Source organism: Amblyomma americanum, chromosome 1 (assembly GCF_052857255.1).
Source record: "Amblyomma americanum isolate KBUSLIRL-KWMA chromosome 1, ASM5285725v1, whole genome shotgun sequence".
Lineage (NCBI taxonomy): Eukaryota > Metazoa > Arthropoda > Arachnida > Ixodida > Ixodidae > Amblyomma > Amblyomma americanum.
In genome coordinates this window covers 162030473-162041885 of record NC_135497.1, presented here as the reverse complement: position 1 = coordinate 162041885, position 11413 = coordinate 162030473, and the positions used below count along the sequence as shown (strand labels likewise).

At 50.7% G+C, this 11413-nt stretch overlaps 1 protein-coding gene across 1 annotated transcript in view; it reads left to right on the top strand.

Moving 5' to 3' along the window:
• LOC144114074 (MAM and LDL-receptor class A domain-containing protein 2-like) overlaps positions 1-11413 on the top strand; it is a 79726-nt gene that overhangs the window by 38492 nt on the left and 29821 nt on the right. The window contains exons 18-20 of the mRNA XM_077647532.1: positions 7789-8078; positions 10592-10694; positions 10798-10917. Of these exons, the coding sequence (XP_077503658.1) occupies positions 7789-8078; positions 10592-10694; positions 10798-10917 (513 nt within the window). The remainder of the gene's footprint in view (positions 1-7788; positions 8079-10591; positions 10695-10797; positions 10918-11413) is intronic.

Sequence of the window (11413 nt, the reverse complement as noted above, 5' to 3'; positions counted from 1 at the left end):
CCTTGTCTTTCTGAATCGCCTCGCACAGTGCGTCCGAGAAAACACTTTTCGCTGCACTCAACACCACTGCACAACACCATATGCCTCCGCTGTCAATACTGGCGTCTCCAGGGGCAGCACTGATCTTCTTTTACAGATAAACATGAAACTCAGCACCCAAGCCTCTCCTTTCTAGTCCAAACTGGACGAAATAAATTTACCACAGTTACAAAGGAGCTCCCACTTCTAGCACGATCACGGCACAGACAAAAATATAGATAACGAAAGGAAGTAGGGCAGGTTCTGCATGCGCTCCGCATGCTCTCCTGTGAAGGTGTTACTTAATGACAGAAAGGTTTAACTATTAACTCCGATAACTTAACACATACGCATATAGCAATGTTATGAGCTGCGGCATTACACAATTCTAACCAGTTCACAACTCCGCTCTGTTTACGCCATTAGTCCGACTTAGCTTTCCGATTTCGCAGCGGATATCGGCCTTCATGAGTCATACTAAGTAAGTCTGTGCCCCTTTGTCTGCTTTGGGACTCGCGAGGGCTCGTGGCAGGAGCCTCTCCTGGCGTTATCTGCGCGGCGTCCTCGCGCGCTTCTTCTTCTAGCAATGCATGAAGTAAATCCGGTGGCATTCCGGCCGTCACCTCGGGCGCCTGCCGAACAAATGCAGGAGAGGGCGTTTCTTGCGAACTATCTGCGCGCTCCGCTTCACTTCTGTCCCCATCAAAATCCGCGCTTTCCCTTTCCTCATTTCGTGAATACTGAACCGGTGCCGACTTGAGGCGATTTGCGTGTATCCTTATCAAACGCCGGTTCACGTCTCGGACTCTGAAGTTTACCGGAGAAAGCTTCTCGACAACCTCGCACGGTCCTCTCCACTTCGTCTGGAACTTACGAGCTAGCCCAATCTGCCTTTGGCAGTTTTCAATGTACACGCTGTCCCCCACATCAAACGGCGCGTCTCTAGCACTGCGATCGTGCACCTCCTTCCTGCGCTTCGCCGCTTTCTTTAAGGACTCCTTTGCGATGTCCCTCGCCACTTGCAAGCGCGATTCTAGCTCAACCTTATAGTCGTCCAGTGAAGCGTATGGGACACGACGGGGGCCCTCTGGCACTTCACTAGGCTGGTCCGGGTCTCGGCCGTAGAGAAGAAAGAATGGCGATTCGCCCGTGCTCTCGTGTGCTGCGGAATTGTAGGCAAACATTGCATACGGGAGCCACAAGTCCCAGTCCCGCTGGTCGCGCGAAACAAAATGCGACAGGAACCCGGCCACGGTTTGGTTCAGTCGCTCCACCGCGCCGTTGCAAGCCGGATGGTACGGTGTTGTCTGCTTCTTAGCGATCTTAAGCAGCTCGCAAACTCTCCTCATTAGCTGCGACACGAAGTTCGTTCCCCGATCTGTCAAGAGTTGCCTCGGGGGTCCATGTCGGAGCACGATCTGTTCGACAAATGCTCTTGCAACCGTGTCTGCCTTCTGATCTGGGAGTGCTACCGCTTCCGCGTATTTTGAAAGCTGATCGCCAAATACTAAAATGTACTTGTTTCCGGAAGTGGTCGTGGGCAAGGGGCCCATTATGTCCATACCTGTCCGCTCGAAGGGAGCCGAAACCTCAGGGAACGGCTGAATTGGAGCTGGTCTTCGTCCCTTGGGTGTTTTTCTTTCGAGACAGGAATGACACTTCGCACAGTAGTCTCTAACATCCTGTCGCATGCCACTCCAAAAGTACAAACGCTCCACACGCCTGCGTGTCTTCGCTACGCCAAAATGACCGGCGCATGGCGCATCGTGAAACGCGCGAAGAACCCTTTCTGTCCACGACCGAGGTATGACGACTCTCTCCCAAGCGGTTTTCTCTGGTCTCCCTTTCCTGGTTGGCCTCGTGCGCCGACACAGGGTGCCGTCTTTGCCAATGAAATAACCTAGCTGTTCGGGGTGAGACGGTGCGCCCTCTAAGCTTTCGATTATTCGCTTCAGGTCAGGATCTTTGCACTGCTCTGTGGGTAATTCGGCGGGGTCGACTACGGGGACAAACTCATCTATAGCTGCCACGGCAGCTGTGCGGCTGAGTGCATCAGCATTCAGATGTGTCTTTCCTGACTTGTGCTCAACTTCAAAGCAGTATTCCTGCAGGTGTAGATTCCATCTAGCGAGTCGCGAGCTAGGGTCCCTGACACTCATCACCCATTTCAGAGGATGGCAGTCTGTGACTAGCTTGAATTTGCGGCCGTAAAGGTAGCATCTGAAGTGCTTTACTGCCCAGACAACGGCGAGGCACTCCCTTTCCGTAGCTCCGTACTTTTGCTCTGTGGGGCTCAGCTGTCGGCTAGCAAAAGCAACGGGATGTTCTTTGCCCTCGATAACCTGAGATAGCACGGCACCAACTGCGAACTTTGACGCATCTGTGGCCATAACGAAGGGCAAACTAAAATCCGGGTGGCGCAACAGCGGTGCACTCATTAGCTTCCTTTTCAGGGCCCCAAAAGCATTCTCCGCGTTTTCGTCCCAGCGAAAGGCGACATTTTTGGCTGTTAAGGCGGTGAGCGGCTTAGCGAGCTTGGCGAACTCCTCTATGTGCCTTCGGTAGTAACCGATCAGGCCGAGAAACTGCCGGACCTGGCGGACGCTAGTCGGGGATGGAAAATCCGAGACACACCTTAGTTTCTCAGGGTCCGGTCGCACGCCGTCAGCTGAAACAACGTGCCCGAGGTATTTCACCTCGTTTTTGAGGAATTGGCACTTAGAGGGCTTCAGCTTGAGACCCGCTGCTCTTAGTCGCACCAAAACCTGCTCAATATCGCGCAAATGGTTATCAAAACTGTCACTGTATATGATAATGTCATCCATATACACGAAGCACAGCCTCCCCAGAAGACCTGCCAGGATAACATCAGCGGTTCTCTGCCAGACAGCAGGGCTGTTGGCCAGACCCATCGGCATTCTTTTCCATTCATAGTGCCCTGAGGGCGTGTTGAATGCCGTTTTCTCGGCATCTGCCGGATCCATTGCTATCTGCCAGAATCCCGCCGCCATGTCCACTACCGTGAAGTACCTGGCAGAGCCCAGCTGAGAAAGCGTCTCCTGTATATTGGGGATGGGGTATGGATCGATGCGAGTTACGGCATTTAGTTTGCGGTAGTCCACTACCAATCGATACGAGCCATCTGGCTTTTCCACCAATAGTGCTGGTGCTCCCCAGGGTGACTTTGAGTGTTCGACAATGCCGCGATCAATCAGGTCCTGCACCTGCCGCTCCATCTCCTCACGTTGGGAGTAAGGAATCCTGTACGCACGCTGGTAAACGGGCGATGAAGTGCCGGTTTCTATCCTGTGCTTTATAACGCCACAGCAGCCCAAATCCAGGTTGGACGCGGCGAATACCTCCGAGTAGTCGTTCAGCAAACCAGCCAGAGCCTCCCTCTCCCTGGATTTTACGTGAGAAAGATCGAACGACACCTTTGGAGCAGCCGAAGGACTAGCATGCTCTACAGTTGCGAGTACCGTATCGGTGGGCTCACGTTGCTCTATCGCAGAGGTGAAGAAAGCCAATGTTTTGTTCTTGGGAAGGCTCAGTGGCTGCTGGCTACAGTTAACCACCCGTAGGGGCACTCTGTGGGCGTCATTAACTGTCACGAGGCACGCGGCTGCCTTCAGGCCATTGCTGAGAGAGTCGACCGGCTCAAGCACTCCCACGGCGCCGCTCTCTACATCTGAAGGCACAAACGCGTACAAAATGTGCTCCGACCAAGGAAGGACGACCGCCTCCTCGACCAGCCGGACGGCAACCCGCGAATATACCTTCTCCAATGATCCCACTGTTTGACGGGTGTCAATATCGGTAATGCGAATCTCAGCCCCTCTCCTGTTCAAAAACGGAACCTTTGAGCCGCCCGCATTAACCTCTTCCTCAGAGAATGAGACTACTACCTTCCCTTTTCTCAAAAAATCCTGCCCTAATATACCTGACACTCCGTTTGGCAGAGACACCGTGTCCGGGCATACGTAGCAGGGGTGCTCCAATGCAATTCCGCCGAGAGAGAAGTGTAACCGGTAGAGTCCACTTATGCCAAGAGGATCCCCCGTTATGCCTACAAATTTGGTTGCCATACCACCACACGCTTCCAACACCTCGCGGTCCCCCTTCCTTCGAAGCGTGTTAAAACTGCTCTCCTTAAGCAATGTCACCTTTGACCCCGTATCTATCAACAATTCCATACAACAACCATTTAACTTGCAACGCACAACAGGGCATGCCTCGTCGGCCACACAAACTACCACCACCTCATCATCTACTGCTCCCTCCCCACGCTCCTCAGGCTGGGGAGGACTAACTAGTTTTTTGTCTCGGTATCTGGAGCCCCGCTGTCGGCTTGCTTAGGGCGTGTCTCGCCTGCTTCTCTTTGTGGCTCCCCACGGCGCACGTTTTGGTAGAACCTGGCGATGTGTCCGCGACCCTGGCAAGCGAAGCATACGATTTCTTCAAAATCTCGCCTACCGCGCCTGTAGCTTTGTGGCGGTCTCCGGTTTCCAGCGAATGGGCGCTGTTGAGCGCGCGCTTCAACCTGGCGTTCTACCTGCTGAGTTAGCAGCTGTTCCAAGCGATCTAATCGCTCTGTCAAGAGAGCAACCTCAGGGTTGAGCACCGCTCTCTCTATGACGCGCACTCTCGCTGCGGCTGTCGTTAACGCCTCATTTCGTTCCTCATCCAATGCGGCCTCCACGGCTTGGTCGAAATTGCTCGGCTTGCGCGAGAGCACGAACCGGCGCACGGGGTCTTGCAGACCAGCCACGAACAAAGCGGTCATTTCCTCTTTAAGTATATCCTCCGCGTATTTCTTCTTTAGCTGGTCTCCTTCCTCCTCCCTGCTTAACGTATCGCGCGCTAAGCGCTGAAGCCGCGACGCAAACGTTCGCACGTCCACCCCTACCATCTGTACGGCGTCACGGAACCTCTGTACCCGCACGTGACGTGGTTCAGTGTCGAAATGCTCAAACGCGAGCTTCTTAAATTCCGCAAATGATTTTGTGGATTTTACTTTTTCGTCTCGCCATGCAAAATCATGAGCAGCTCCTGCCATCTTACACCTCGCCCCTCGCCATTCCCAGCATTTGAGCATCGGACCATCCCCCCATTTTCCCAATCTCTTCTAGCATGGAAAAGAAATCGCAGATTGGAACCCCTGTCTTATCTCTCGTAAACGTCGGAATGACGCTTCCTAATGCCAGCATGCTTGCTCCGAGCGACGGCTGTGGAGTGGGAGCTCCCTCAGATAAAGACATTTTTTTTTCAAGCCCTCCGGTGCCTCAAGCCTCTCAAATGGGGGTAAAAGTCCCACAATCAGTCCCGTGATTCCCTTTTGATTACAATTTTGAAGTCATAATGTCACAGCATTCAGAGGACATTTGCTTTTGAGAACCCCACTTCTGACACCAGTGTGATGACCCCCATAATGCGCAGGTCCACACGGGACGGAGAGGCAAAGAGACATCGTATGGCTCAGTTTAAACAAACAGGTATATTCAATAATTACACATGATTAAGGTTATACATCAGAGGCTGGGGCGTCCGAGCTTACGTGCCGACGACTTCATGGGGGCGATGGAGTGGCTCCGGAGTTGGGCTCGAGCGGTTGCTGGCAGAAGCTGCACGCCGTCGGGCTTCGGCGCTGAAGGCCCTCTTGGCGAACGATGTCGTCCTGAGCGTGTATGCAGTAGAATTTCAGTAGTCGTCCGTTTCTTCGAGGATGGTTCACAAACCCTTCCTCTAGTGTCGTTCGGCTTGGAAGATGAACAGGAGGCGAGCTTGTAGATGATGACAGCAGAGCATAATTTTACAACATACATATACAGAGAGTTAAACTGGAAAAAGCAGAACTGAATCTACAAAAGAACAAACTTTGCACTACTTTACTCATCGACCGGGCAGGTTAGTGCCTAAGTAGCATCACATTACATGCTAAGCATGGAGCCCCAGCTCAGACTGGACTGCATCCGTTTACATGTGCTTTTAAGCACTTGATTAACAAAGGACTAAGGGCGGTCATTTCCAGTGGCCCGCCCAAAGCATCAATTCTCCAATCCAAAATAACATGCGAGATGGGGACCACCCCTTGGGTTGGGCTTAGCCTCGACCCCAGAGTCTGTTAACAATACAAACTAAATAAACAACAAAAACGCCACCACTCTTTCTCAAGTGAGAGTATACACAGGCTCTCTCTTCGGAGCTAATTCACTAGCGCCTGTCTTTCCACATTCTTGGCGAGTACTGCCTGTCCGCCATGACAGGTGTCCGTCGCGGCCCTTCTGGGAAGCTGTGGGTGCCTTCCCGGCGATAGCCCACGACAAAGGGGGGGGGAGGGAAAGAATGTCGTCTTCGCGGTAGCGCATAGCGTCGGCTGTGGTACGGCGCGCTCTGGCCCGCTGACAGCTCCCTTGTCCTGGAATGGGCCCGGAAATTGGGGAGGATAAACCCTGTTTCACCGCGGCGGCGGCGGCGGGTCCGGTTGTTCTGGTCGTCACTCAAAGAGCATGGATGGGTAATTGATGATGCCGCTGTCACGGGTCTCCGTCTACGCCGCGCCGTCGAACGTGGATCCTCGTAGCACACACGGAATGTCACATCACTTACAACATGCAGGATGGGCTAACCTAACCTAACCTTAAAGGTTGCAGTTGGAAAATGGCAGAATGGCTTATTCGGAAACAACCAAAGGTGGAATTCTGCTGTGTAAGCACTAATGCCGGAGCGTTTTCGGCGCTCGGCAGAAAGCGCAATCAGTCCGTCCGAAGTTTTCGTGGATATGAGCGCGTGCTTGAACGTCCTCCGTACTGGCTGTTCATGTAAGGCACAAGTTTGCGCAGCCGCAGTCGCGATCACCGCGAAAGCGTTCTCAATGTTCTGCTCCTCCTCAACGGTTTCGCGTGCTTTTTTTAGCGCAGGAAAAATAAACGTTCAGAACAATGCGAACTTCTCAGAATGCGTCATTCGTGCTATGTTGCGACGCTGGACAACATTTTGAAAGCAACTTTTTGTTTATTTCTGATTTTTGTAATTTTCAAACTTTTGACTGAGTCAGATTGCTATGAAGTAGAGCGCTTTTTTCTTTAAAGTGGTGTTTATTAATAGCCCCAAGGCATAAAAGCGATGACTATATAAAGAGGAAGAAATCAATGCTCATCTAAACTCCAGAAGATACAAATGATGGGGTCCCTGCTTGAGAGGAGCACAGGACGCTGCATTGCTGCATTGTACACTTAGAAACCGGTTGCTGCCAGGTGTCCGATACCCTTTGATCTCGGTGCTGGAAAAGCAGCATAGGTCTTGCTCTACGTCACAGTCAACAGTACTGCACAAGTGGGAAAGCTCTCACAACGTGTGCGAGCTTCTTGTAAACCCTCTATATACGTGACGCGGGGGACCCTGTATATGTTCGCATCACTGGCTCAGAAAGCTCTGGTATGAACAGTATCCCACGTTTACCGAGCTAATAGACGAGCGCAAGAGATAAGGAGAGGGTATTGATTTTTTTTACCGGGTTCTCGAGAGGCATTTATTTATCTTGTTAATGGAGTTAGCAGTGACCATATACATAACTACGCCGTTCCGCCGAGTTGCACATTTTTATTTTTAAGGCAAAACAGTCTTTCAAAGAGCAAACAACCAACAAGAGGGAACAAATTACTGGACACACAACGAAGCCTCGTCCGTCCAAAGTAGAGCTTCTTCCCCTCAGAAATAATGGAACGGTAGGACCTCACAGTCTTCACAACGTGCTTCCCTTTTCCGACGCAGACAACTTCATCTACCTGAGCTGCGAGAAGCTGCACCAGGGAAGCAGCGTGGTGTCGGCTTCTCTCAACTCGCCCATCGTGGAACAGCAGCATACGGCCGTTTGCGTGCGCTTTGCCTTCCACATGTTCGGTCCCGCTAGGCGACAGCTAGTCTTTGCACTGGGCACTCGTCAAGACTTCGCGTCGGTGAAGACCAAGACGACCGCGCTCTACCAGGCGCACGGAGGCACCGTGGCCGACCGATGGCACCACTTGGCCCGCACCGTCCGCTTCGCGTCGGCGGCGACCACGGTGAGCAATCCGTTTCGGACTGTCGGCTCCAACGGTTTCTCTACCTTTTCCTTCGTTTGTTCCTTTAGTCGCAACGCTAAAATATAGGCAGAAAATCTCAGGGCACTTCCCAGAAGCTTTCCGTGACACAGGGTGAAGAATACATGCTGGGAGGCTTATCGACAAATACAAAGCTCGGATTAGTTCGGAGGAGCGTCGCGCCGGCTGTGACCAATAAGAGGCAGGGGGCAGGTGGCAGTTAAATTAATGATTAATCGCGAGAGGTTGCTCGGAGAGAGCAACATGTGTCGCACAGTCCCTACCGGTGGCTGTGACAGAAACAGCCACCTTCCAGTGCAGTGCCGCACCACTTAACCGCTGCGCCACTGCGCTGGTAGTGGTATATATGAGGACTCGCCGCCATCTACGAATGTTCAGCAGAAAATGACCAATTCTGCATATATAGGTATTAACCCATTAACGCTGTCGCGTCATACCCTTAAGGCGGACCTTAAGTGTTCCCTCCAATTGAAGAATAAACACCTGCTTTCGCACGTCTACTAAGTTTAACTACGTTAAACTCCTACTACTTTTTTATGTTCTCGGTTCTTAAAAGAACATTCATTCATTTTCCTGTCGCTCTCAATGAAGCTGTCTCAGTCGCAAAATGCAGTAATAGCGCAAAACCTCGCCGTTTCTGCAAGTGGTCGTTGTTGTGATCACGCGCCCCATGACGCCACATCTGATGGATAAGCAAATGTAAATTCAATAATAGCCGGTAACGAGTAGCACAATAAGCGCAACATTAGGAACTTTGACACTGGCTCCCCGCCGTTCAGACTTCGCGGAACTCCTTTCTATTCATAACAGAATGAGAGAGTGAACCAACTCTGCACCGACAGCTGACGGCCATTTTTAACGCAATGTCCATTTTACGGCCCGTAACGCACCGATTTGTGTTCGCAAGATACCGCCATGCTACCAAACAATGGCCGCATCAACCGCGCCATGACAAATTAGCGTATATAAACATGTAGCAAAAGGTCTCATCAATGCTTTCTAATTGCATGGATTTTGTGGGTACACGCTAAACATTTCGGAACTTGAGGGCCGCCCCGTTTTCCGTACGCTTGATCGGGTGTGTGGCTCCCAGTCCGGTCTGAGCTGTACACAACAGCAATGAGAGATATATTCTTAAGGGCGCGAAAGATGTCGCCACCATAGCTGTTTAACCCGGTGGCATAGGAAAAACGTTGCGACGCAGAGCGCCCGAGTACACTCACGACAGAGATGACACCAAGTGGTGCAGCGTCACTGACCATTCAAGCCGTACTTGCATTGTCTTTGACCATCAGTATGTCAACTTTTTTTTTTGCTGAGAGCTTTATTAAAAGCAAATCAAGTTGTTTCCATTGTACAATGACGACCATTATTCCAACGAAACTCGGCTGCATCTTTGTGCTCTTTGTAGCACAGCGGAGAGGTTTTCTGTACGCAAGTTATCCAATTACTATCGCTCGACAAGTAATGCGTTATTATGCTTTCCTTGAGAGCGTATAGGGGACAGTTTGTTACCGTTAAAGAAGTCATTATCTCGGGCTTTAACCTGCACTGGAGGACGCATAAAAAGCGGAAAATAAGATTTATGCGCTCTATCCACGAAACCTGTCTCATTAGCAGCGGCCTCGATTGCTGCTAATTTGACAAGGTTTGAAAACAAAGAGACTTTCTACTCCTCTAAGATTTTTCGGCAGCAAAGAACTGATGTTTTAGCTAGTTGTGCACACAGTGTTGTTTTACGGCACACTAGAAACACATTGCGACAATATCACCTAGAAACCTGTGGTTTACCAGTGCGTCGAAACATTTTGTTGCAAATGTTGCAGAGGTGACGTTTACAGGCCCTCACATAAATTGCCGTAGAAATGTTGGTGCTCTTTTTCGCCGAAGGATTGCAGCTATGAAACTGTGTACATGACGCACAGTGGGCGCAATACCGAAATGAAGCCCAGATCCAAAACTTCAAGCACAATCGGCTGCGGAAATTGTTGGGCGTATGTGGACAACCAAGTTTTAAATGCGAAATACCTGATTACTTCTAGTAGCTCAAAAACAAAGCCAGGCTCTTAACTTCTTTTATATAGAAATATTAAAATATATCGAAAGGTAGGCTGCTGAAAATGAGCATATTCATGCGGGTACCGAAGAAATTACGATAAAATGTGAAAGACGCTTCCACTTATTTTTGCTGTCGTATGGCTGCAACTTAAAAAGGTTTGAGCTGTCAACAAACTTTCTTTCACTTTATGCTCATTAATTTTGCGATTTATGAATGTATAGGCTCACACATACTTAATCAGGGTTGTAAGCGCTCGACTTACCTCTGGCCGTTGCTATGAAGTAATTTCATTGAGCTTTTTTACAAGCCTTGCAAGGAGGGCATAGCTCGTTCTGCACACGTGCCCGTCCTTGCACGGGGCATTCGCAGTTACTCGCCTTAAATGCCGGCTTCGTCTCTCTCACACTTCGTGCAGATTGAGTTTTTCGCGTCCAGCGACAAGTGCGAACGAGGTGACATCGCTCTGAGCGACATCCACGTGACACCTGGCCCGTGCACTGCAGACGCCGCCGTTCAAGGTTCGTGGAAGCATCCTGTGCAATACAGGGCTCTTTCTTTGGAGGTACCAGCGGAGTGAGCCTGTCGCACATGTGCGGTTTACCACTCTTGCACCGCGAGCAGGTTTGAGCGACTTCGAGCATGATATGGGCTTCTGGCATAACAATGGCTGGGAGCATGTTTTGACCGGAATGAGCGGCGACATGGCAAGCGCTACCCTTCGCTCTGGACCGGCGGACTCAGGTAAGCGAGTTATTTGGGTTGTTTTATGTATTGGGTTTGAGATAGGTTGGTTTAGGCTGGGTTTTATGGCAAATAAGCAGACAAGGCTATCATGCGCCGAGCGAGAGGTACGAGTTGTTTGAAAATGTTTCTCTCTGAAGCGGCCGTCCTGAAAGGCAAAACTGACGACGTGTCTGCGTTGTAGTGACCCATTTTAACGCGACAGTGTAATAGCAGACGTCCGGAGGAAAAGCGTTGCGCGTTGTCACACTAATTCAGGATTGATCGAGAGGGTTGACGTCACAGGTTGAGCTGTAGAATGAAATTGGTCAAAACTAGAGTTCAATTGTGACTGTGAGGTGGTGTCATGACTGAAATGTCGTTACGAAATGTGAGGATGCAAAGCAAAATATTTACTTCGGAAAGAAAAGTGGGGTAATTTTTGTTGCTATATACATGTGTGTAGCCGCTTCGCTTCGAAAGCTCGTATCCCGCCTCTTCGCGCGAGCGGCTGGTC